This window comes from Mangifera indica, chromosome 11, assembly GCF_011075055.1.
Source record: "Mangifera indica cultivar Alphonso chromosome 11, CATAS_Mindica_2.1, whole genome shotgun sequence".
NCBI lineage: Eukaryota > Viridiplantae > Streptophyta > Magnoliopsida > Sapindales > Anacardiaceae > Mangifera > Mangifera indica.
This window is the reverse complement of record NC_058147.1, coordinates 3,151,107-3,178,308: the sequence shown is the minus strand read 5'-3', so window position 1 is coordinate 3,178,308 and position 27,202 is coordinate 3,151,107. Positions and strand designations below refer to the sequence as shown.

At 37.9% G+C, this 27,202-nt stretch overlaps 2 protein-coding genes and 1 pseudogene across 3 annotated transcripts; 1 reads left to right on the top strand and 2 right to left on the bottom strand.

Moving 5' to 3' along the window:
• The first annotated feature begins 476 nt into the window (after positions 1 to 476).
• Positions 477 to 2,062, top strand: LOC123228686. The gene is made up of 2 exons (XM_044654159.1): positions 477 to 834; positions 1,382 to 2,062. The coding sequence occupies exons 1-2, from the start codon at positions 673 to 675 to the stop codon at positions 1,751 to 1,753; spliced, it is 534 nt and encodes a 177-aa protein (XP_044510094.1). The 5' UTR covers positions 477 to 672; the 3' UTR covers positions 1,754 to 2,062.
• On the bottom strand, positions 2,053 to 19,955 carry LOC123228685 (kinesin-like protein KIN-4A). 2 transcript variants are annotated; one of them, XM_044654156.1, is made up of 25 exons: positions 19,377 to 19,955; positions 18,052 to 18,198; positions 17,807 to 17,956; positions 17,085 to 17,338; positions 16,390 to 16,577; positions 16,183 to 16,307; positions 15,618 to 15,654; positions 15,363 to 15,454; positions 15,154 to 15,261; positions 14,892 to 15,005; positions 14,630 to 14,723; positions 14,314 to 14,426; positions 13,533 to 13,631; positions 13,333 to 13,446; positions 13,125 to 13,241; positions 12,937 to 13,017; positions 12,317 to 12,388; positions 12,137 to 12,230; positions 11,997 to 12,028; positions 11,806 to 11,903; positions 4,988 to 5,086; positions 4,655 to 4,876; positions 3,181 to 3,373; positions 2,744 to 2,899; positions 2,053 to 2,657 (listed from the first exon to the last, which is right to left on the bottom strand). In XM_044654156.1, exons 1-25 carry the CDS (start codon positions 19,503 to 19,505, stop codon positions 2,445 to 2,447), a joined length of 3,141 nt encoding a protein of 1,046 aa, XP_044510091.1. In that variant the 5' UTR covers positions 19,506 to 19,955; the 3' UTR covers positions 2,053 to 2,444. The 2 variants fall into 2 exon arrangements, with proteins under 2 accessions (XP_044510091.1, XP_044510092.1); XM_044654157.1 differs by having other exon boundaries at positions 3,181 to 3,343; positions 19,377 to 19,954.
• Positions 19,956 to 24,279: 4,324 nt separating this feature from the next.
• On the bottom strand, positions 24,280 to 26,435 carry LOC123229627 (annotated as a pseudogene).
• Between the last annotated feature and the right edge of the window lie 767 nt (positions 26,436 to 27,202).

The window sequence follows — 27,202 nt, the reverse complement described above, 5'->3', positions numbered from 1 at the left end:
TTTTTAATATTATTGGTAAAACAAAGATTTTATCTTTAAAATTAATGTATTTAACAACCTATAGAAAAATGTTTGGTTTTCTTAAATAAAATGGGTGGAAACTTGGAAAAAGAGTAAAGTTTGGGTAGGAATATGTCCTTTTCCCTAACTTATAATGGGGAGAGAGAGAGATGAGTTTTACTGGAAGACTCATGCTAAATGTACTGCAAAAAAGAAGAGGGTGTAAGTTTGTTTAATAAGAGTAATGCTATGTACATAATTTTATGTATAAGTAATAATATATTATTATATAATTAGATAATTAAAATAAAAAATAAAATAATATTTAATCATATAATAACACATCTTTATTTATATATATAATATTATTGATTTGGTAAACCCACTTATAAAATTTTGGATATTAAAAGGAGCCCAATTATTATAAGGCCGAAGGAAAAGTTGAAACCCAGATTGAACAGTGAATATATGAGAGGGACAATGAGAAAAAGGAGTGGTGCCTCTGCAGAATTTGCTGGAATCCTGTACCAATCGATACTCTCAAAGAAAAACAATTACAGAAGGAAGCCGAATCTCAGACGCATCTGCAGATATTTCGTAATTGAGCAGAAATTTGTAAATTAAAGCTGGGAGATAAAATTAAAAAATAATAAAGGTTGATACTGAACTAGAATGACAGATGACATGGATCATCGAACGGACGTCGAGATGATTGAAACAGAGACCGTCACAGCAACTCAGCCGCATCAGAACCAAAACGACGTTGCAAGGGAGTTGCTCACATTCGCTCGCCAGCTCATTAATCAGGGCAAGCATTCTCAGGCGCTGCAGGCGGTAAGTAATTTACATTTTCTTCTTATTTATGTTTATAATTTTTTGTTTCAGCTTCATGAATAATATCTGATGATTTTTTTCTTTTTCTTTTTTCAAAAAGAATATATTTGTAGTCAAATTTTGGTGACGAGCATCGATTTTGTTTCCTTTGGCATTTATCAGACACATGGAGATTATTAGGTCACTGTTGGGACTTTGGAATAGTAGCAGCTAGGTTGTGAAGTTGTTAAATTGCTTAATCGAGAAATTTCCTTTCTTTTTGCCTGTTTAAAAGGAGTAATATGATAGCACTGATTTGATTTATGATGTCAAATTCGTGCTCTATTTTGTATTTTTGGCTTCTGTTTATCTTCACAGATGGCCAAATAACATCGTATTTTTCTAGTTTTGTTTATCTTCACAGATGGCCAAATAACATCGTATTTTTCTAGTTTTCTATGAATATTGTGCCTGCATTGGCATAACTTAATGAGAAAAATTGAAGTTACAGTGTTTAAGTTGTTATTTCCCTCGATAATTCTGTATATATAACTAATGATTGGAACAGGTGGTGATGGCCATGAGAACCAAAGGTGGAGAGGAAGCTGTGTTTCAGTCTCTTCACCGAGCTCGTGAGCTGTACCGAAGCAGGCAGCAAGAAAACACAGCCGTAGGTCAGCTGGCTGCCTTGTTTGCCGAGTGTGCGATTGCTGAAGCTCAGCCTTTAAATGTTGCAGTTGAACCGCCACCATGTAGTGATGTTCCTCCATCAGTTGCTGCTGATGCTGATGGAACTTCTATTCTCGCTGAAACTGGTCGAATGCAAATTGTGTTGGATGCATTCTCAGATGGAAGCAGCTTCATCTGTTTACAATGTGGAGGTCTCGTCAGTAACCATCGCAAAGATGAGCATTATGCGTACTGGTGTTGCAAACTCTGATGCAGCGGTATGCATAATGTATATTTCCTCAAACTTGTTCTGATGCATGCGCCTCTAGAACAATATTACCTTGCTGTTGTTGTACCTTTCTTGCCGTTGGCTGCATGTACTCCCATTACACACTATTGCCAAATGTACTGTATTTGGTTACTCACAGATTAGAGGCATCAGCAGTTCAAAGGGAAGAGGATTGTGAAAATTTATGCCCCTTTTAAAGCATTTCAGAATCTTGTATGTATTTCATATAGTTTGTACCATAAGAATTATATTATCCAACAAATGATATTATAATTCACTAGTAGAATTTAATTTTGCTGTAATGTTATAATATTTACTAGCTGATCCACACCTTAAAACAAAATCAATATTGAGCTTACTTACATTACACACAATAAACCCCAAAACAAACTACACATAAAACCATTTCGGAATAAATCAAAAAGAAAATATCAGACTGGACCTTTGATTTGACACAGATTTCGTGGCTTTATGGGAAGAATTACACCCGCCAAACTCACGCGTCTCAGTACTCCGCGATGTCATTGCTGCATACTAATAAAAATTATGTAAGATGGACGATAATATTTTACCAAAAATTACCGGCTCCCCATTTTCCGTGCTACCATTTGCCATGGGTAGGGATCAGACTTATTAGTCAGAGGTTAGTACTTGTGACCATAACCACAGCGCATCAACCTGCTCGTGGCAGGCCCTGTGGACGAGGCCTTGCCCTGACCATTGTTTCATCACTATGCCTGATCAACTCAGAGAGTCTCCACGGCTTCTGCCATTTCCATTTAAATTGTAAAAGCCATTGCTGGTGGCTTCTCTTCCACCTCCATAGCTTCCCACCTTGTCCTAGAGCTACTAATTTTTTCATTGACAGTTGCCCAAGTGGTACCATCTGTACAACAGCAAAGTTTACCATCTTAGCCAAAGAAGGACAACATATCCCAATCCAATAATAAAGGATGGAAAAAGGAGACGAACCCTTCGCTTATGATCTATGAATGCTGCTGACTCTCTCATTGAACCATTAGCAATGCCTGGTGTATATTTCAACTGTTTCTGTGCTGGCGCAGACACTGGAGATGTAGGACCACTCACAACGTCAGCAGAGTGTTTCAGTGAATAGTGTGTGTTCCCCTGTTCATGGTGAGCCCAAAGAATTAGACATAGTAGATACTGATTACAACCTCCAAATCAATAAAAAAAAAAAAGTGCATTTTATTCCCACATTGGGAAAACCATAACACTCAACAACAACGTAAACCTATATAAAAATAATCAAAGTTTGAAAATTTAAATGGAAAACCATCTCATTAATGAACTAACCTACAGAGAAAAAGTCTTACTGGTTGAACTCTAAGTTTGTTCTAAGATTATGATGCAGAGGAACAAAAGTGATAAGTTAGAGATAATCTCACCGAAGCTGATGAAGCTAGTGCAATTGCTACAGCTTGCTCCCTCAATTTTAATTCCTTTTCTACTTCCTTTCTTCGTACCTCACTCTGTCGCAACAGACCAACAAGTTCTTTAAGCTGCTCTTTCATTTCCTTAGTTTCTACTTCTTTCTCCCACAGTTGGCACCTATTGCAAACATACAGATTTATTTTGACTCTGCAAATGAATTCTATTAACAATAAAATTTAATATTTAGGGAATCAACAGATAAATAGACGTAATTAGCAGAATCATTTTAAGTAGACTCTGCATATTATAAAAACATTTGTTGTGCTTTTGCAGATATGGTGACAGCTGATCTTGCAGTACAATATGTTTGTAGCTAGAGTTGCCCATCTTTAAATATTCATCTAATTTTTAGGCCAGGTGCATATTGTTGAAAACTTGAATTTTCAAATCTCCAACAAACAAAAAGTAGGAAATATTAAAACATAAAATAAATAGAATTTTAAGGGATAAAAAGAGATGCGACTTCGCCCTACATATTTTATACTTTCCCCTACAAAAAAACTTGCAATACCAACCCCATTTGGAATTCCACCAATTGCTCATCTATCAAATAAATGAGTTAGTTGGGCTAATTCTCTTAGCTTTTCTATTAAGGATATTGCATAAAAAGTAACTATATTAGCGCGATTATATGATCAATCATATAAAAAATTGAAATTTGAACAAATATAGATATTCAAATTGATATCTTCCATCGCTTATTAACTCTTATCTATTCTCACTCTCAATTTATTCTGGGGGGATGATGAATCATAAATAAAAAGGACCACTTTTTTTCTAAGATGTTAGACTATTTTGTCTAAAATACAAAGTCAAAAAGATCCAAACTAAGTCATTAATTAGTCTTAAGAGACTTAATCCCATTGATTGAATTCAATCAGAAACAATAATACCCTCTTGTTTAGAATTCAGAAATAAAAGGAGAATAATTGGGCTGTCTTATTAAAAAAAGATCAGAAATGAAGTAGTTGTGACCAAAAGTATGATGACTGAGGACCAATCAGCAACAGAACTACAAGTGTTATGTATACAGAGCAACATTATTTCCAGGTCCTGCTCCAGTACATATTAACTGGATTCTCTGACATCTCAGGAGAACCACCATTGTCAAAGGAATTGTTTTCAGCATTATCTTACACACGCCCAAAGTCCAACCCTTTTCTTTTTTATGTTAACACTTCGTTGTCTAATTTTCTTGTGTTTATTCTAGTGCTACCCCCCTGTCCCTTCCCCCTCTTTATTTTGCACTTTTCCACTGAGCAAATTTTTTGCAGTAAATGTTTGGAAAATTTTATCTATTTTGAGCAAAATTAGCCCAAGAAATTCATGTTCAATGAAAATTCTCTATCTTAATAAGACAAGTAAATTAAATTTCAAATAGAAACAAAGACAAAATAGTTTAGAGCATCACTAGTTAGTAGAAAGCACCTTGTATCAGCAAGGGAATTGAACATGTACTGAAGCAAATTCTTTGCATCTCCCATTGAACGCAACTGATTCCAATGTCCACGGTTAGTGAAGGCTCGCTCCCGCTCTTCTGCTTCTGAAAGTTGTGAAGCCATTGCCACAAGTGAATTTGATGATATACTCAACATGTTCTCAAGTGAAGATATTCTAGCCATTCTCGCGTTTGGTGACATGGAGGATGCTCTGAACAAGCAGTAAAAACACATTAACTTTCAAACTGTTCTTCATTGACCTCCAAACAGAAAAAGGTACAAAGATGGAATTGACTGGAATAAATTATTCGACAACTTATACCTAGTAAACCCATTTTTCCCCCTCGGAGGACTAAGTCCCTTTGAAGCAAAGTCATCCACTTGCTTCAGCACAGCCAACTCTTCTCCCAGTGCAGCTCGCCTGGAGATTAAGCAGTAACTAATATAAGAACTGGGATAAGGGTTAACTGGTACCACAATTATTACATATATGAATTGAGCACATACACTTGGTGTTGGGAACCTAATTACAAGGGTTTATCACCGCAGGCCCAAGGGAGCTAATACAGAAGACAGCCCAGGGAGTATGGATTTTGGCCCAGCTGAGAGCAAAAGGGAAGAGGGCAGTCTGGACAAAGCACCCAAGCAGCTGGAATTAATTGAAGTTCACTTTCCAGAATTCAGAGAGCAGCCTGCAGGGGTGGGGACCATAGACAGTTAGGAGGCGGCACATAAAAGGGGAGAAAGCAGGGAAGAGCAGGAGAGGATTATGATGTTATTTTGAGCTGTTGAGCAGAAGTGGAGAGGGCTGGCTCTCAGAACCCAGCATTCCTGGAATTTATTTTCATTTTGCTGTTGCTGTATTTTGCTGTTGCTGTTATATTGTGGCTGCTGTTAGTGTTTGATTTCAGTTACTGTTTTAGTTGGTGGATTTGTGGAGAACTTTGTATTTGTGTTGATGAACATTATGATGAAGCTTGAGCAAGTAATGTAATTTACTGTCATCATGAACATGTAATGAAACAGAAGCTTTATTGAATAGAAATTATCCCAGTACAATCAATTTACTTGCAAATGAAATTGTCAACATAGTACAATTAATTTCTTTTCCTTTGCTTGGCGGTGGATGAAAGATTGAGAGATTGTTGTGTTGAGTTATTGTTGGAGTAAATTCTGGCACATTGAGACTGCAGGAGGAGGCTGTTCTGGAAATCTTACTGGAGGAGCTGCTGTGGAGCTGCTGGAACCTTCAGAAAACTGGAAAACTTGGCCATCCTTCCAGGTCTGTAACAACTTGGTATCAGAGCGACGAACCGGGTAATGGTAACGACAAGAATGGAAGGGAGAGTTGAGGAGTTAGAAAAGTATTACAAAGACTTGGCAGAGAAGGTGGCGACAATGGATGAGAAGTTAGGGTATTCGGAAACTCAGTCAACCTCTCGGCTTGATAAAATAGACGAAAATCTGTACGAAATACGGCAGTTACTATCAAAAAGCATGAGGGGGAAAGAAACTGAAGCAGGGCCGACCCCTGCCGTTAACCGTTCACAAGCACCATCCCCACCGGATTCGCGCGCCGTTGTGGAAGAAAACTTTGAACAGGCCATTCCTCCACCGCCACCTCTATTTCCTGGAGCTGGAGTGGCCTACGGAGAGGCTTCCAGAAATAACTACAGGCCACCCTATGGCCATGCGGATCATTGTAATCGACGAGAATACCACCACCGCAGGATGGAACTCCCTATGTTTAACGGAGAAAACCCGTGGGGCTGGATAGCCAAAGCCGAACGGTACTTCCAGATGAACGGTATGGATGAAAGAGAACGTCTACCGGCGGTAATACTCTGTTTTGAAGGCGAGGCTTTGAGCTGGCTGCAGTTCCGGGAGCTTTGGCAGCCATTTAGAAGCTGGAGGGAATTGAAGGAAGAGTTGCTCCTTCGCTTCGGGTCGACGCAAAATCGCACGCCATATGAGCAACTCATCCTTCATCGACAGACAGGGACGGTGGCGGAGTATCGTGCGCGTTTTGAACAGCTGGTCGCCATGCTGCCTACGGTGTCTCTCGAGTGGCTAAGAGGCGCTTTCATGGCAGGTTTGAAGCCCCGAATCCAGGCGGAGCTGCGACTTCTAGCACCGGCAGACCTCCGTTCTCTGATGCAAATGGCGGCGGACGTTGAGCAACGAGACTGGGCAGTGAATGAAACAGGATGGCTTACGGGTGAAGGAGACGCAAACTGCATCCAAACGGGTCGACTTAACGCTGGACACCCACCAGATTACTTTGGACACCCACCAAGTTACTCTGGACACCCACACAAGCCCAAACCCCAAAGCCCGCTTTGCTTTTCACACCCCACCAATGCTTGGCCTGGTCCAGGCGCACCCATATCCGGCCCACCCCGTCTCCCACCAGATTCATCTCCTATTCATAGCCCACATCCAGCCCAGTCCACCTCCGCGCCCACTCAAGGAAACCCAACCCAACCCAATTACCCTAACCCAACCCAATATCAAACCCAAACCCAAGCCCACAGCCAAACCCAAACCCATCCCCAAACCCAAACCAACTCCTCCCACCCGACCCAAGCCCAAACCCAAACCCAAATTTTTCCACTAAACCATATTCAGCCGACGCCATCCACGACTGCTTCCTCCACTGTCGCACATTCAGCGACGACCGCACCTCCCAACACCTACCCACCATCAACGCCCTCCAGTTCGCACCAACCGACCACGTCAACGCCGCCGTTGACCACCAATGCCTACACCATTCCAAACCGACGTCCACCTTTTTCTCCCTCCGCCCCACGACGGTTGTCACAGCCAGAGATTCAAGCACGAATCGCGCAAGGACTCTGTTTCAAGTGTGGCGATAGATACAGTTCCACTCACCAGTGCCGGTTCAGACAGCTTCGACTCATGCTCTGTGAAGATGACGATGCCGATTCGGACCCAGTATCTGTTGAAATCACGGAAGACCAACATCCCAAAATGCAAGTGCTCGAGCTCTCCAGACACTCCGTGGCAGGTATTAATTCTCCCAAGTCGATGAAGATGCTGGGGAAAATTTCCGAAAAGGTTGTTGTAGTCTTGGTCGATTCTGGAGCCACTCATAGTTTTCTCTCTCAGCTCCTCGTTACTGAACTTAATCTTCCAGTTCATCAGAAAGAATTTTCAGTCACTGTCGGCAATGGGCATAGCATCAAGGGTGGAGGACTTTGCAAACAGGTTCCCTTGCACTTGCCTTCTATTCACTTCCTTCAAGATTTTCATGTTTTTCCGCTCGGTAATGTGGATGTAATTCTTGGGGTGGATTGGCTGTCGACACTGGGAATCGTCCACAGTGATTGGCAGTCCCTTACGATGTGGTTTGAGTGGCATGGCCAGCCAGTGTTTCTCCAGGGGGATCCATCGCTGACTACCAAGGAAACTTCCCTTCGTGGGTTCTATAAAAATTGCAAAAACAGCAGCCATGCCTACTGGGTGGAACTTTCTTTTACTGCTGCTGAGGAGGACTGCACAGTGCAGCCAGAAATTTCGGATCTGTTGCAACGTTTCCAGCACCTGTTTGAAGAGCCTTCCGGTCTTCCGCCTCGACGGACTCATGATCACGCTATACGGCTAGTGGAGGGCGCCATTCCTCCCAACATTCGCCCTTACCGCTATCCGCATCATCAGAAAAATGAAGTGGAAAGGCAGATCCAGGACATGCTCCAAGCAGGCATTATTCGTCCCAGTATCAGCCCATTTTCCAGCCCGGTACTGCTGGTTCAGAAAAAGGATGGCGGCTGGCGTTTTTGTGTCGATTATCGGGCCCTCAACAAGCTCACGGTTCCAGATAAGTTTCCTATTCCCGCTATTGATGAATTGTTAGATGAATTATCTGGCGCCACCATCTTTAGTAAATTAGATTTGAAGTCTGGATATCATCAGATTAGGATTGTTGACAATGATATTGAGAAAACAGCTTTTCGGACCCATAATGGACATTACGAGTTCTTAGTAATGCCCTTTGGTTTGTCCAATGCACCGGCCACTTTCCAAGCCTTAATGAATACGGTTTTTCGTGACCATTTACGTCGTTTCATATTGGTATTCTTTGATGATATATTGATTTATAGTCGAGACCTTGCAGACCACCTTGAGCACTTGGATACAGTATTGACTTTGCTTTCAGAACACCACTTGGTCTTAAATAGGAAAAAATGCTCTTTTGCCGTGACACAGCTTGAATATTTGGGCCACATTATTTCAGCCTCCGGGGTAGCTGCAGATCCTAAAAAAATCCAATGTATGGTTGATTGGCCACTTCCCAGGGACATTACTGAGCTTCGTGGATTTCTGGGTCTCACAGGGTACTATCGTCGATTCGTTCGCAATTATGGGCGAATCGCCGCACCCCTCACTCAACTCTTGAAGAAAAATTCCTTTATATGGTCCGAAGACGCTACACATGCCTTTGACACTCTTAAAAAGACTATGACTTCGGTTCCAGTATTAGCCATGCCCGATTTTACCCAATCATTTATTGTCGAGACAGATGCATCGGCTACAGGGATTGGGGCAGTTCTTATGCAAGGTGGCCGGCCAATTTCCTTCATGAGTCAGGGTTTATCACCAAGGAGTCAAGCAAAATCAATCTATGAGAGAGAGTTAATGGCCATAGTCTTGGCTTTACAGAAATGGCGGCATTATTTATTGGGTAAGCACTTCATAGTCCGGACCGATCAGAAGAGCCTCAAATATTTACTAGAGCAGACAATTGTGAGTGGTGATCAACAACGTTGGGTAATGAAATTGTTGGGGTTCGATTTTGAGATACAATATCGATCCGGGGTGGAGAACAAAGCTGCAGATGCCCTTTCCAGATTACCTACTTGCACTAGTCTATCAGTTCTCACTACTAGTTCATGGGTTGAGGGTGACATTATGGCAGAGGAGGTTCGTTCTGACCACCATTATCGAGGCATCATTCAGGATTTACTTCGGGACCCGACTAGCCATGCCAATTTTGTGTTGAAACATGGGATCCTTTTTTATAAAGGTAGATTGGTGCTTGTTCCCCATTCCACTGTTCTTCCTGCTATTTTGTCTGAGTTTCATGCTTCTCCATTTGGTGGTCATTCGGGTTTTTTTCGCACTTATAAGCGGATCACCGCGGTATTCTTTTGGATTGGGATGAAAAAGTCTATTAAGGACTTCGTGGCTAGTTGTGAAGTTTGTCAAAGGAGTAAATATCAAGCTATGAGCCCAGCGGGATTGTTGCAACCCTTGCCAATCCCCGAAAAAGTTTGGGACGACATCACTATGGATTTTATTGGAGGCTTACCCCGAACAAGTCAAGGCGACACTATACTTGTCATAGTTGACCGATTGACCAAGTATTCTCATTTTTTATTGCTATTGCATCCGTATACTGCAAAAGATGTGGCTGAATTGTTTGGAAGGGAAATTGTACGCCTTCATGGTTACCCTCGCTCCATCGTCTCCGATCGAGACCGTCTTTTCATGAGTCACTTTTGGACCGAGTTATTTCGTGTTATGGGGACGGTTTTGAAGTTTAGTACCGCTTATCATCCCCAAACCGACGGTCAAACGGAGGTCCTTAACCGTAGCCTTGAGACTTATCTACGTTGTTTTTGTGTTCAACGGCCACGAAGTTGGACCAAATGGCTTCCTTGGGCGGAATATTGGTATAATACTTCCTTCCATAGTTCCATTGGTATGCCCCCTTTTAAAGCTTTGTATGGGCGTGACCCTCCTACATTGCTAAGGTGGGGTTCCATGGCCTCCAAAATTGATGACGTGGGTGTGTTGCTACAACAACGGGATGCTATTTTGAATGAGCTTAAAGACCACCTACATCGTGCCCAAGAACGCATGAAGCGACAAGCCGACTTAAAAAGGAGAGAAGTTCAATTTGAGGTGGGTGATAAGGTCTTTCTCAAGCTACAACCTTATCGTTTTAAGAACTTGGCTAGACGACCCAATGAGAAGCTAAGTCCTCGGTTTTATGGGCCTTATGACATTCTTGAGAAGGTTGGAGCGGTTGCATATCGTTTGCTCCTACCACCGGGTACCAAGATTCACCCCGTTTTCCATGTCTCTCAGCTCAAGAAGATGGTAGGGACTGAAATTCAATCCCAACCTTTGCCCACCTGCCTCACGGATGATTTAGAGCTCAAATTGCACCCGGAGGCCTTGTTGGAGACTCGTTATGCTAAGGATGGCAGCCTGCAAGTTCTCCTCAAATGGCAGCACCTACCCCCATGTGAAAACTCTTGGGAGGACTATATCGAAGTCAAGGAGCAGTTTCCTTCTTTTCACCTTGAGGACAAGGTGAGACTTTTAGGGGGGGGTATTGTTGGGAACCTAATTACAAGGGTTTATCACCGCAGGCCCAAGGGAGCTAATACAGAAGACAGCCCAGGGAGTATGGATTTTGGCCCAGCTGAGAGCAAAAGGGAAGAGGGCAGTCTGGACAAAGCACCCAAGCAGCTGGAATTAATTGAAGTTCACTTTCCAGAATTCAGAGAGCAGCCTGCAGGGGTGGGGACCATAGACAGTTAGGAGGCGGCACATAAAAGGGGAGAAAGCAGGGAAGAGCAGGAGAGGATTATGATGTTATTTTGAGCTGTTGAGCAGAAGTGGAGAGGGCTGGCTCTCAGAACCCAGCATTCCTGGAATTTATTTTCATTTTGCTGTTGCTGTATTTTGCTGTTGCTGTTATATTGTGGCTGCTGTTAGTGTTTGATTTCAGTTACTGTTTTAGTTGGTGGATTTGTGGAGAACTTTGTATTTGTGTTGATGAACATTATGATGAAGCTTGAGCAAGTAATGTAATTTACTGTCATCATGAACATGTAATGAAACAGAAGCTTTATTGAATAGAAATTATCCCAGTACAATCAATTTACTTGCAAATGAAATTGTCAACATAGTACAATTAATTTCTTTTCCTTTGCTTGGCGGTGGATGAAAGATTGAGAGATTGTTGTGTTGAGTTATTGTTGGAGTAAATTCTGGCACATTGAGACTGCAGGAGGAGGCTGTTCTGGAAATCTTACTGGAGGAGCTGCTGTGGAGCTGCTGGAACCTTCAGAAAACTGGAAAACTTGGCCATCCTTCCAGGTCTGTAACACTTGGCTTTGCTTCTCGTATTCAAAACGAACTTCATGCACATTCACCATGACTTCTAGCTCATGATCCAGCCAACGTTGTAAGGATTTCTCATTGCTCTATGAACACAAATTAAGTCAAAATTAAAGTAAGACTTACATTGAGCAGAAATAGAACTTATTATCCTGAGAAGTGCGAGGAGAAATCAGTACCAGCCCATTTGTTCCATTTCCATTGCTTATAGCTGGAACATGGCATCAAATTAGCAAATTGAAGCATCAAAGTGAAGGGCCCTTAATCTAAAAATCCCAATTGTCTGGTAACATATAGCTTCTCCAGTATGGTAACTTACCGGAATTGTCTCTGGCAGAAGATTTACGTGATTCAAGCAACTCTTTTAGCCTCTTGGTGGCCATTGCAGCCTCTTCTGTCTTTCTTTGAAGAACCTAAAGGAAAGAAGGTTTTTCCCTATAAACTGCTGCATATGATTTTTGATAAATATAACTCAGGTAGAGAAGAGAGATGCGCTGACCAATTTCTGGCGTTGATTCAAAGCTTGCAATCTATGCCTTTCATACTCGCTTCTTCTTCCCTCCTTCCGCAACTGTTTTACCGAACCAATTCTTAATTAGCATATGTAAATAAAATATAAATGAAGCAAAATGTCAAAAAGAAATTTCAGTTACAATCAATTGTCAAAGACAATTATATGTCCATCTCTCTCATCACATTCAAAAAGCAAAAATACAACTAAACCATAATTTTTCTTATTTATCCTCTGGAACTATATACCTCCTCTACGATCAATGCAAATTAAACCAAGAAGTTTTCTCATTACCTTTGACTATAAATGGTCAGGTCAATAAGTTAATGCAAGGATAAATCCAAGTTTGCATGACATAAATTGCCAGATTGTTGATTTTACAGAATATTTACTCAGACTTATTATCATCCAGTAGCTCACCAAGAAAAAAAAAAGATTAGACAAAAATTTTTCATCTTCTCCATCTGCCAAATATAATTGATTATCTTCTACTGTTATGCAACATAAAAGGTCAGAAATAAGTAATTGGCAAGACCACAATAGAGGTGCTATTGTATAACTTTTGTGAAATTATATATATATATATCCCAAAAAGAAGACTAATGCACCTGCAAGAGTTCCTTCTCTCGAAAGGCTTTCCACTGACGAAATTGTTCTGCCTCTTGTTTTATCCTTTGCTGCAGTTGAACCTACAGAGAGAGAAAAGAAGAAATAAGAAGAAGAAAATTAGTGGCACATTTCCTGAAGGTTATGACTATTATTAAGTAGGAAACTTAAAAGCCAAATGAGATTTAACCTTTTGAGCCTTTATAGATTGAATTTCATCTTGCAAGCGCTTTGCTGCCTCATCACTCTTTTGTTTCTGCTTTAAAAGTTGGACTTGATTCTCTTGTTTTTTCTTGAGATCCAGAATCTGGCAGTTAGTTATGAAGATTGTTTAATATTTGAATATGAAGTGTTCTTTAACCAAAAGTATATGGAACTTGGGCTAAAGTCTGATTCACCTGTGCCTCGAGTGATTTTAATTTCTGGGCATGGACATCTTGCAATTTTTGCCTTTGCCCGTCAGAACTAGCAGCAAGATTTTCAACTTCAGCCAACAAACGATCTCTTTCTTGCTGCAGCAATAAATAGGCCCACAAATGAAACAACAATAATGAAATTTCAAGGGGGAACAGTAATGAAATTCCAACTATATTTTAACCTGCACAGCCCATTTTTCATCCTCCAAATCTGCTATTTTCTTCCCGAAATGTTGCTTGAGTGCTACAGTATCAATTCCACCAAAAAGTTTCATCTCTGACTGCTCAGACACCAAAGGTGATGTGAGGTAAAAAATAAAGAACATGAATGTCTGATTATCAAGAGTGCTGGAAGTAAAAAGAATAGTAAATATAGAAGAAGATATATAAATGCAACTTCATAATATACAATATAACAAAATTTATGTACTCACAAACTACCACACACTTTTTCTTATTTCTCTTTTAACGGGGATGAAAATCCATATAAATAAGACAAAAAATTATTATCTAGCTTGTCTGGGCATCCCAGACTTTTCCAGGAAATATCAATGAGATTAAACTGAAGTGCAGTATTTTCTCATTATCCTGCCTTCAATATGTAGAACTGCTGGAGAAAGAAATGTAATTTTCCAAAAGTTACAAAAAGAATTAAAGGTGTTCAAAATCCAAGCCATTCAAATGCAACGGATCCAAATTTGATAGTTTTGTGATTTAATTGGATTTGAATTTAATTTTATACAAATAGATCTGAAGTTTAATTCAAACATGGATTGGATTGAAAAATCTAAAATCTAATACATATTTGGATCAGATTGAATGTAGGAAAAAAATATTAGTCTTATAGTAAAGAAATAAAGTTTTAACATTATATAAATTTCATATATATAGTGATAATATAAAGTTTTTATATGATATAATTTTATAGTTGATGCATGGTAGAATAATTTGAACAGAAAATACCTCTTTCTCCTCTAACCGTCTATTCAACTCATGGAGCTCTTTGTCCATAGAATTCTGAAAAACTGTGTGCTCCCACTCCTTTGCGACTTCTTCATCGATTTCCCTGGAATCACCTGATAAATTTGGCAGTGGTATTCCAAATATCATATTTTCCAACAAGAGTAAATTTAAATTTGTATAACACAAACTATTGAAGCCAGAGAAATTGTGACAAAAACCAAAATGAAACAGATGCCACAACAAGAATTATGGCTTGTACCCAGTCTTACTACTGAGAAAGGACCTGTTTTTCAAACAGGAAACCCAAGTGCCATACCTGTAATAGTTTCACCCATTTGATAATCAGTTTGTCGAATACTATTCAAGTTTCTTTTAAGCCCGTCACTTTTCATAAGAAATGGACCACCATCCTGAGAAAGACAAAGCATATATTTGTGTATCACACTAAATCAAGGCTATAACATTTTAGGTTATTGATATTCCACAAAAATGTAATAAACAAAATGAAAAGAATGTAATTGAATTATCCCATGATTTAAGAAACAAAAGGACAAAAAGAAAGGGTTACTGTTACATACTTGAGCATCTGTTTCGCGCTGATCTACAACAGTACATCTACTGCGGTATTCATGGAGTTCTCGGCAAAGATCTTCATTAGCAGCTTCAAGCCAAGCAATCCTTTCCTTCAGAACCTAGACAAATGGTTTAATAATGTATACATAACTGAACAATATGAAACTCTCTCCAAAAGGAAATTCAGTCATCTGACCAAGCAATCCCCTAAATATTTGTCTAATGGTTACTGGAAAATTGGAAATAAAAGTTGACAGAACCAAATACCTGTACTTCATCCGACGAAGATCCTCCACGGGCACAAAGTTCAGCTTGTAAATACTGTAGCTGTTGGCGCATCTTTATCATCTCACTAGACATAGGATCTCGGTTGACCTGTTAAAGATAAAATTCAATGATAGAAATGAATGTATCATACTCTCACAAAGTAAGCATATTTCTACCAGAAATTAGAATAATTCTCTAAAAACTCTTACAACAGGCTTATTTTGGATATTTCGTGCACGATTTGCATATTTAAGCGTGTTGAGGGTTTCCTCTGCATTAATGTCAGCAGGGCTAATGCAGGCTGTAAAAGGTAAAATTATAGTTATGTGCAATAGCATGATAAAATGCCAAAAAGGTTAGAGAATGTGAATCACAAACAACAATGGAGAGGAAATTATAATGAATAATACAAGTTAAAAGATTGACAACTATGACAAGTATCAAAATCAGAAAAAGAAAATTACCAATCATAACAGTTCTGCTGTTACCACCAAGCGAATCCTGCAGAAGTTCACAAACCAAGTTGATATATAAAAATATGGAAGTATTTAACTTGAAAATGAAGTACTAGAAACATGAAGCAAAAAAATATCCAGAGCCTGTTCCATACTTTTAAATAGATTACATCATCATCCTTATTGCTTCTGACAAATTAAAACATGTCACATGTCAAATCCTCACAATCTAGTTTCAAATAGTAGATGCCTGGTGACTCTTAGCTAAGGAACATGACTACTCATTTTAGTACCCATCCTTAGTTCAAACCTGAGATAACAGATCATTAAACAGCCTAACAAATCATATACTTGTACATAAATTTGTTTGTTAATGGTTACTAAAATTCTAAATACATTTCAACTTCTATTAATACCACAATCTATTGGCAGGAAGATTCAATGGCTAGTTTGAAGTTCTTAGTACATAAATCTCTTAGAAATAGTTCAATATTTCTCATCCTTATTACTTTTCCACATCATAATGAACAAGATAAACTGATCCATTGCAATAAACTCTACAAATATGTCATACCTGCAAAAGCCTAGTAAGTTTGCTGTCACGATAAGGAACATGTACACCTTCTTTGCGTCTTTTTTCATCACCAAGTGCGCTGATTACATTACCAAGTGCAAGAAGGCCCTTATTGATGTGAACTCCTATTTGAAAAATTAAAGTTCTATTACCATGTTTGATCAAGAAGCACTTTAAGATACACAAGTAATCAACATCTCCACCAACCTTCCTTGAAACGCAAACCATCAGAACCAGTTCTTTTGGCCCTCTCAGATCCAGCAAGATCAACTAAATGCAATTTGGCACATAGATATTCTTCATTCATGCTCTCATTAGGAGTGCTTTCACCCGGGAAAATTGGATTAAGCTTACGCATTTGCTCTAAGGTGATTGTAAATATTGCATGTGAACGACTATATAAAGACATACCAGAAAACATAATATGTTAATAAAAACTATGATAATTGCTGCACATTTAAAAGTTGAAAAGTTCCTACATAGGAAAAAAAATTAGAAGATAGAACTCTATGCATGATTCCCTTATATACAAAAATAAATAGTAGATAACTTTCTTTAATATTATATATCGCGGACTATTCTCATATATGGTATGAATTTGTTGTGTTTGTTTACTCTAAAAACCCAAAACCTTGTCATGCAGAGGAACAGATTTAATGGAGGATTAGAATATTTTTAGATATTGGTTAAAACCATGTGAGGCTCTGCAGGCAATTATTTTCAGCAGGTAAGGTTTTCTCAAGACAGTGCATGAATCCACAAGGGACAAAAGATTACATATATGATGTATGTATTATATTTACCATGTTAAATGAATGGAATAATTGCTAGGAAAAAATAAAATATTATCAAATAGCAATAGCCCCTATTCACAAATTGTAGAAGTAAGATGCATAATTAACCTTGACTGATTGTTCATGTTTGTACTCCCTGTTGCCCTGCTCAATGATCCCTGCTCTAGACAAGCAGCCATTTCATTTAGTGAACTAACACTAACTTCAGTAGATCCAGCCAGTGTAATAACACCATTTGATGTTTCACGGATTTGTATTAGTGGTTTCCCAGGGACAGTTACTTTTCCTGCATGCCCATTTGCAGTTTCTGGTTTGTTCAAGCAAGTGGGATCCAGCAAATCTTGTACTTCTTCTTTTAAAATCTTTGAAATTGCAGGATTTTAGTTAGACATTTACCACAAGGAGGATTCTAAAATCTAGTGACAAATAATATTACTGAAAAATAAAAAAATTTAGATATATAAAACAAAGTATTTTTGTTGGGGACACTTTATACATCCAAATACACAAATCTGATATCATGTGAATTCATTACAAGTCACAAATATTTGACAAATATGCTTTGCATTCAGATTCTAAAATTTTCCTAATTTTGTTCAATGACAGATTGGATGCTAAATCATACTTCTCCCTATAACATGGCTATTTTTTGGCTGGCAGGAACACAGAAGCTTAGGCATCTTTTATAAAAATCCATTATTATCCAAATTGACTGACATTAGCACCTAACTTGATCTTGTAATAGAACAATCCATAGACTAAAAGTATACAGTGAAATCGTATCATAGAGCCTCATGACATCAAATAACTCTTAAAGAAAGAATACAAACCTCAATGAAGGAAACATGCAACTGAAATTCAGTCAGATGCTTTAAAGTTTCAATTTTGTTAAACAGAACATTCATAACTTGAGGAATTATTCCAGTTTGGCATCCATCTTTGGAGCTGGTGCCCATTGTATATGTTTTCCCAGATCCTGTCTGTGACATATAAAAATGTCAACAGGAAGAAAACTATTTCCCAAGCATACGTAATATTGCTACAGTTAGTAGTTTGCCATGAGGGATGAACTTACCTGACCATAAGCAAGCACTGTAGCATTATACCCCTGGAACAAACCATGAACAAGAGGTGCAATACATTCTTCAAACATAGCAGATGAAGGTGAACCTGTGCTCCCATATACATGATCAAATGTAAATGAATGGGTCCCAATTTGTACCTACAGCATAGTCATATCAGGAACGTACTTTAGGAAACTTATATATATACATAGTAACATATAGTTCAAAGGCATTGGCAACACATGAACAGACATTGAGAAAAATATATCATAAACACATATTTAATAAACCACAGCTAAACATAACATGCGTTTGTGAAGAGAGACTGTCTCTACAATTCATTGCCAATGACTATTGATGCTTCTTTTAAGGGGACCTATTATTTTACAGTATATTACAGCACATAATACTTCACACGAGTAGAAATTATATATATCAATATGAAAATATGAAATGCCAAATAAAGATTGCAGAGAGGAATATTAGCAAAATTCTATGGACAGATGCATCAGAATGCTATATTACGCCTGCTCTTTTCTGGAGAAAGTACAATTAATGTTAATTACAATGGTCATTGGGTATCTTGAACCCTATATCAACCCCTTGGCCCCTTCAAACAGAGAGAAAACCAGAGTGTTCCAGAAAGACACATAAGCCTTTACATGATCTTGTAATAGAATTCAAAATTTTATATTAAATCCAAAATCACAGATAATTTACTTACAATGTAAAAGTTAACCAACGAGTAGGAAAGCTAGAATTCCGATGACAACAAGACTTGACTTTACTGTTGCTTTTTCATTTGCCATTTAAGAAATTTTAGCAAGGACGAATTTGGCACTAAACTGATAACAAATACCTTTATCATTCATACATCCATAACAGAAAATTCAACATAAGGCTCTGCATAATGGACTGAATAAAACTGTACGGTTGTTTGAATCGTTACATAAACAAAGACCACCACTGAAGATTTCCTAGATTGGAATTATAAAAGAAATAAACTTATTAAAATACCAGATTCATCATTCCGAAATTTCACCGGATTTTGTGTAATTTTTACCTTATAAAGAAAATAACAAGTAATGAATTAAATGTTTGTCTCCATAAGATAAGACTTAGAGAAAACACTCTTCCAAGTCAAACATGCAAGACGAAGTGTTTAGCATCCTACGATCTAGATCTTTATAGAATTATGAATCAAAAACTCTAAATAAACAGACACCAGAAGAACTATCCACTGAAATATAGTAAGACTGAACCGGTCACGATGATTCGTGCACATTCATTTCACAATACATTCGGAGCTTTCACATTCTCACAACTGTGTGCATACCTGAGGCTTGCCAGGAATGACAGTGACACAATCTTTACAACCATGCGCACGCTCATCGCCGATGAGTGGCCGCACGTGAACTGCAACCTTCACACAACAATCCTCTCCACCACCACCACCAGTTTCCATATGAAGCAGCTAAAGATAACAACAAATTAACTCTCAATTTTGGAGGCAGTAAAATCAATAAGAATGAGCTTTATCTAAATGTCTATGAATTCAATCTTTCCGATTAACCGTTCTCATTGTCAGAGAATTTGGAGAATTTCAGAACAAGAAAGTGGTACAGCAACAACAAAAGCAACAGAATACGAATGACAGAAAATGTGAGTCGAGTTCCAGACAATGTATCGTAGAGAAAGCGCTTCACAAAAAGGAAAAATTGTAGGAGATTTTAGAGAGAGAGAAGGGTAGTTCAGGAATTGACAAAATGGAGAGCGCAGGCACAGTTAACTGCAGACAACAACCACTATCACTTTCCTTAGGCTTCACTGCATCAAAGACTGAGTGGGTCGGGTTGTGCGTGAGAAAAAATAAACTTTCATAACACTCTTTCCCATTTTACCCTTGTCCTGACACAACGGCTCGCCCCTGCGGCCTTCCCTCCCTGCCTTCATGGTCTTGTACCTGTTTTCTGGAATTGTAATTACCTTTTGACCCTTATAAGTCCACGTATAAATTTGTTTATTTGGCGTTGGCCAACTGACTATTTTTCACCATTCTTATTTGTTAATTATCCAAAATTTAAATATTTATCTATCTATTAAATTTTATAGTTATTATTAAAAATAAAATTATTATTTAATAAAATTATTTAAAAAAATTAAAAATTTATCATATTTTTCTCTTAAATTTAAAATCTAATAAATACTTCTCATCTAAATTTTGAAAAATTAATATTTTTTCTTATAGTCTTTTCAACTACCATTGTCAGTGTCCAGTGGTGGTGACAACTGCATTCTCTCTCTCTCTCTCCTATTTTATTCTTGACCATTATTGATTCAAAAAAATGATTGATAAAAACGTGTCTTTATTTCTAAATAAAGATATGATTCGTTTTTTTTAAGAGATGAACGATTCATTTTTGTCAACTAATAATAGTTGAAAATAAAGTGTGACCGAGAGAGAGGTCGAAAAGGAGAGAGAATGTTACCACCTTTGATTGCTAACAACATGTTGAAAAAAACTCTATCAGAGAAATAAAGTTTTTCAAACTTTAAATAAGAGAATTTGTTAGTTTTTAAATTTGGAAGTGAAAATATAATAAATTTTTTAATTTTTTTAAATATTTTTATTAAATAATAATTTTATTTTTAAAAATAATAATAAATTTTGATAAATAGGTGGGCATTTAAATTTTTAATAATTAGGAGGTAAAATTTTTCTGCCAAAATTTGGACGAGAAATATTCATTCGACCTTTAGCTTTTCATATTTAAGGTTTGTGTGAAGCGAAGAAGCCCCGTATTACGATGTTTACGCGTCATAATTGTCCCCAGAATATGGTTGAAAAAAGAGATGCCACAGCACACAAAGCCACGTGATTTGGAATCATATACGATTTTTGGGCACGAGGAAGATTCATACTTACATGTTAAAGATGATTTCGTGTATAACTACTAATTCTTTCTTTTTGCATGTGCTGTACGCTTCAACTAATTACTACGCTTTTATTACATGATTGAATAATGAAAAAAGGGTTATAAGTCGGGAGATCGCACGTAAATGAAATTAAATTTGGAAAAATTAAGAAAGTGTTGTTGGAAAGACAAGTAAAGGGAAGGAGGGGAAAGAAAAGAGACCCACACACCAGACATAGCCAGCTGGTGGTCTTCCGTCCTCACATGGTCAATAACATTAGCGGAGGCCAAATTAAACTGGGTCAGACGATGGTCCTTTGTTTTTTTTTACTGATTTTGTAGCACTTGGTAAATTGGTATTTTGCAACTTTAAAGTGTTAGCCTACACTCTCACGCCAACCCACATGCTATCTAATTCATTATCTATTCTTGCGAATCACCCAACATTTTGATTTTACTCTTTAGATTTTAATGATCATTAAGGCCTGTTACAACCCGTTTCTCTTTTCTGGTTAATTTGTCACTTTAGAATTTGGTTGGCCGGCTTTTGCATTAATTGGTCGTTAAAAACAAGCGTTAAAGCTTGCGAGGGAGGGAAGTGGGTAAGCCGGAACATCAACAAGACATGAAAATGGCACTGACATGGCTTGACGGCGATACTGGGAGGGCTAATTGGTTGCACAGAGCATAATCAAGTGTCAAATCGTCTGATTTTTTTATTGGGTTTGGGCACAAAAAGATAAAGTTTTTATTTTTTTAAATTAGAAGGTTGATAAGATTTCCCTACCGACCTTTCTTTGTGGGCCTTGGCTCGATGTTTCATTCTTATATGATAACTAGCAGTAGTTCTTTAAAAATGCAATGATATTGAAAAATTAATTTTTTCCTTTTTCAGATAGTGGTTTACAAAAGTGACATATTTCCTAATTAAGCGTAATTACAAGTGAAAACGTCATTTGGTAAATAGGGACAGAATGTTAATTTGCCCCGAGTGTTATAGGAAAATAAAGAAAGCTGCAAGCCAGGGTCTCCTTTTCTTGATGTGGTAGATAGACTGTAAGTTAAGCAATCTACTGCAAAACCACAAGTATGAGGAAAATGGAGAAGGCATCTCTGAAAGCAACGTTTCTTTTTCACAACCTAATTCTTCATTCATTGGATTTTCCCATTTACATGGAGACCCCATTTTTAAGCACTAACACCTACTAATTTGGCTCATTTCTTACCAACCACAAATATTATACTCATCCAATCCAAAATTCTGTTGAGATTGAAACTTGGTATATCTCATCTCAAAATTAGGGTTGGATTCGAGTCGAATCGAGTTTGAGTCGAGCTCGACTCGGTTTATATATAATTGAGCTTGAGTTCGAATTCGAGCTTATAAAAATCAAGTTCGAACTTGATTCAAATTCGATTTGATTTATTTTTTGTTATTAAAACGATATCGTTTTAATATATATTATCAAAATAACGTTATTTTGTATCAAAATTTTTAATTGAAAAATTTAACGAATAGCTCGAGCTCGTATAGGGTTGGCTTGTTTCAGACTTATTTGAGCCAAGTTCAAGCTCGAACTCGAACAGACTCGATTCAAATCTAACCTTACTCAAAATTCTGCTATTCCAACCAGCTTCTTTCAAGTGTTTTGTATCATATGACCCCATGTCCTTTACATGTATGTATGTATTCTCAATCACTGACGTTTAATCATTACCTAGCTGTCTTATTTTACAATAAAAAAAATAAGCAACTCTTGTTTATTTACAAGAATAATTGAAGCCCTTATTAAACTAACTTGTCCTATCTAAGTATCCAATCCCATACCTGGTATTTATCCGTGAAGTACAACAAACATAATCTAAGGTTTCATAGGGGATATGATATGATTCCCAAGGGCATAATTACCTATGATTGTTGCCCTCTTGTCAACCAAAGCGAATATATGAAAACTAATTGTGTTTCCTTTAGTTGTCTTTTTTTTTTTTTCACCATCATGCTTTGTCTTGGATATAAACTGCAATGCTGCTTATTGCTAAAGCTGTCCATCTCTTTGAAAGTTAAAACGTTTGGACTTTTAAGAGAGTGGAGACACATGTGTCACGCCCATACATCACTGGTAAAGGTGTAACAACAAATGGGTACCTAAAAATACTTTTATTGTTCCATTCCACCTGTTTCTGTATTGGGCTTTGGTTTATATGTTGGATTTGAACCACAACAATAAGCTCATATCATATGATTGCTTTCTTTCACAGTCTGTTCTGCTAAATAAAAATGCCAGCCCAGTTAGCCAAAACCCTTAATTAAATAAATATTCATCCTACTACATGGCCGAATATTCATCCTACTTATTCTTTCTGGACACTTAAATAAATATGAACTGACAGCAGACTATCTGTGGAAGATTATTGGGCAGGGAAGATCACCCATATACACAAGGGTTGGGAAGTCATGACACAGGAGGTTCTATCCTTGCTCTCCTTAAACTCTTTTTATTTTTTGTTTCTGACCCAAAAATTTTTCATTCTATTATCTATACACATCTTGAATGCTGGAATTGTTAACAGAGCAAATCGATTACACTGCCATCTGGTGAAAACATTCTTCAAGCAATGCAGCTTATGGCAGCTAATTAGATGAAGAGCACTTGTTAGGAAGTTAGTAATTTTGTGTTTGATTGAATGGCAAACATTAACGTAAATTTTGGATTTTTATGTGGACCGACAACCAGATAAGCCAACTTCCGGTAATAGATGGAAATATAGTGGGGATGATTTCTATTGTAGATGTGGTCTGTGCAGTGGTGGATCAGATTTCTATTGTAGATTTGGTCTGTGCGGTGGTGGATCAGCCAAGTGGAGAACTGAAGCGATTGAATGAATTCATAAAAGGAGACATCTATTAGAAATCAGGAAGAGACTGCTATAAAAAGTTAAAATGTAGGCTAAGAAAGGCAAACCAGAAAAAAAATTAAGTGTATCCAAAAAGCTTCAGACCCTGTAACACAATATGTACAAAGTTCGAATCACAAGATAATTGATGGGCTATATGCACTGGAATAAAGTTCTCTTTTCCAATTTACAAAAAAAATTAACTGTTTGTATACATAAACCATTTTCATGACTAGACAAGAAAATTCTAATTTGCCGAAAATTTTCACTTCAAGTTTTTGGAATTCCAAGATATCAGAAACCACAATATGTTAAAATCCCTCAAAAGAATATCAAAAATATCTTTCATAATAGTAAATTTCTTATTCTAAATTACACCGTTAGCATTTCAATTGATATGAAGCATCAGTCTGCGACTTAGAACAAAAGTTGATGACATGAAAGCACGATTAGGAAAATGAAAAGGAAGTTATCTCTTTCAAGTAATTGTTACAAAAGGCCAGTTAATTGGGTTAAAGAACACAGAAGAATGTATTAAACCTCTTTAGACATAACACCACCACGGAACAGAGTAAGATCAAAAAGATGATGTAGACTGATAGGTATCAAGGACGGACTCACCTGGAACTAACACCTGCAGACTCCTCAGCAGCAGATTCCTCCAGTTTTCAGAAGCACCCAGTGAGCTGGAAAAATCAGATTTGGATATGGATGTTGTATTTGTAATTGAGAATCTTGTGTGTAAATATTGAATCGAACAGTACTAAACTGAACAGCAACTTCTGTATTGATTTTATGAGAATATGGAATCGATTACAAACGATTCAAAACTCAGTCTAGCACATTTACATTCATTTGTATTCATGCACAGCAAAATACAGCTTAACAAAATCCACAATCCCAGCTGTTCCTTTCACAAAACTTGGCAGTTCCAGAACCCAATCTCTTCCAGCTACCAGAGAGGCTGGCTCTCTCTCCTTCCCTCTGAGTTTTCCCAATTTTCCTTGCCTACCTCTTCCTTCCCGAGGACTGATATATCCACTCCCTTCTCACCGTACTTCTTCCATTCTCCCGATGCCAACTCATACCTAAATTCCTCTATAGTCCATTGTGTTAGTTGAGGACCTGCTGCACATACTGTAGGAAGATGGTTCTCTGTTACTTGCTCCCTCTCTTGAGGCTCTGCAGCTGTCATTCCTTGATTGCTGACATTTGAGATCTCTGCCTTTGCTGCTCTTGCTGACCTGGCTCTATTTTTCTTTCTCACATAAACTCTAGCCCTAACGTAGACAAAAGGCTTGACTAACTTCGTTGTGGAGTAAATCAATATATTCCCTTGGCCATCTCTCGCAGCGAAAGGCTTGAAAAGCGTTATTATTTCAAAGTTGGTCTTTTGCGGCTGAAGGATTCAGATGCCTTTAGTGCTACCTTTAACTGCCCAGTAGTGCGTACCCTTGCGCCTCCATCCTCCCATGTAAGTGTAGAGCATCTTGCAAAAACCCACCTGCGATAAGCCCATTTATAATCCTCTCAAAATCACCACGCTCTATTTGCTCCTCCTTAAATTTTAGAACCCCCAGAGCCTGAAGAGCTTTCTTCTCAATCCCAGCCCTTGCATACATATCACAAGGGCTTACTTTAAGCTTAAAAGGTGGAACCTCACCTTTCTCCGAAATCTTACCCAATAATTGTTCAGCATCTGCAGCTTACCCTACCAATCCACAAGAATAGTATAAGTAGCAGGTCCAGGCATGAAGCCGTCCTTCTCAGGCTGCAAATAGAGGCTTAAGGCCTTATCCAATAAATTCTTCTTCTCATACGCTGCAATCATGCTAGCAGTGCACCTATCATCAGGCTTGTGCCCTAGTCTTATCATGTAATCAAAGTTTCTTTTTGCCTGATCAGGGTCACCAGCTTGTCCATAAGCCTCCACAAACAAGGTACAACCAAAATTGGCTGGAATCCTGCAAATTGCATGCTTGTTGCAATTCTTCCAGCTCCACTAACAGCACCACCACGTTGGGCAAAGGACTGTAGCAATGCTAAATAAATCTCCTTTAAAGGTTTGATGTCTCTTGCTCCCTCTCTCTGATCAATGTCTCACCCAACTTTGGTTGGACATCATTTTCATATGCCATGATCATTGAGTTGTAGACCTTCATGTCTGGTTTGAAAGTCATGGATCCTCAAGCTTTCAAATGCTTCTTTAGCACGATCGAGGTTGCCTGCCTAGCTAAACATGTGAACCAGCACAGTGGCTGTCAAAATATCGGGCACAATACCATTCTTATTCTTCTATTGGCAAGATCTTCAATAAGCTTTGAGTAGTCAAGATTGTGTGTTTGAAAAGATTTTTCACTCAACACAAGTTCTGACACCGACACAATAATTCATTTAATATCAACTACATCAAAAGAGTCAAAACACTAATATGCTTCAGCCATCTTCTTACGCATTATCCTTACAAACCGTGACAAAAACTCGTTAATGCGCTCATCTTCCTCCTCCACATCGGTATCCGGGCCAACGCTTGAGCTAGTTAGTTTAGTTTCTCGAGTTGAATGAATATATCCAGTAAAAGCCATGACTTTTCGGTGAACAAGAGTGAAGCTACAATGCTGGATAAATTTCAGTGATGATAATCTGCCATTTAATCTTGATAGATTGTTAATTGCATCTTTAGAAACAAAGCCTTTCAATTTCAAATTCTTCTTAAAGTGAATGAGGTTTTAATATAGCAAACCAATATGACACACATAAGCGTAGTGAGCATGTATGATATTGCTCGTTTTTAAACACTTATCACGCGAGCTCACATAGTGGGGGTTTTTGGGATTTTTCACCATGCAGGATTGCATGATGGGTGTATTTCGAAAATTTTAATTTCAGAGGGTTTTTTTGATATTTTTATCATAGGAGACAAATTGAATGTTCATTATTGGCTAAAAGACTATTTTTCACCCAAGTTTTAACTCAATCCTAAAAATATACCCGTAATAATTTAAAAATCTAAACATTCACTCATAGACTAACTTTTATTAAAATTTTCAGTTATAAGTAAGCGTAAAATTGTTATTTTACTACTAAACACTGAAACTTTAATAGTTAATATCTTTTCTCCCCAGGTTTTAAAAACTAATATTTCACCATATTTTTAAAGTTTGAGAAGTTAACATTTCACCTTTAGGATTTGTTTCTCTTCTTCAGCCACCACCATTCTGGTCAATGGCCAGTACTTTTTACCAATCTTTCAAATTCGACGACAAAAGATGACCACCCACCATCACGAAGGACGATGTTCATTGTTCGGATATGAAAGATGTGAAGAAGGACGACACTTTGTTGCATCATC

What these genes read in the sequence shown, in the direction of transcription:
- LOC123228686 (XM_044654159.1), top strand. Translation starts at nt 673, where the DNA reads ATGACAGATGACATGGATCATCGAACGGACGTCGAGATGATTGAAACA. An exon ending in ATTCTCAGGCGCTGCAGGCG is followed by an intron (nt 835 to 1,381) that starts GTAAGTAATTTA and finishes TGATTGGAACAG; the next exon opens with GTGGTGATGGCCATGAGAAC.
- LOC123228685 (XM_044654156.1), bottom strand. Translation starts at nt 19,505, where the DNA reads ATGGAAACTGGTGGTGGTGGTGGAGAGGATTGTTGTGTGAAGGTTGCA. An exon ending in CAGCAGAACTGTTATGATTG is followed by an intron (nt 15,455 to 15,617) that starts GTAATTTTCTTT and finishes TACCTTTTACAG; the next exon opens with CCTGCATTAGCCCTGCTGAC. An exon ending in CACTAGCTTCATCAGCTTCG is followed by an intron (nt 2,900 to 3,180) that starts GTGAGATTATCT and finishes CACCATGAACAG; the next exon opens with GGGAACACACACTATTCACT.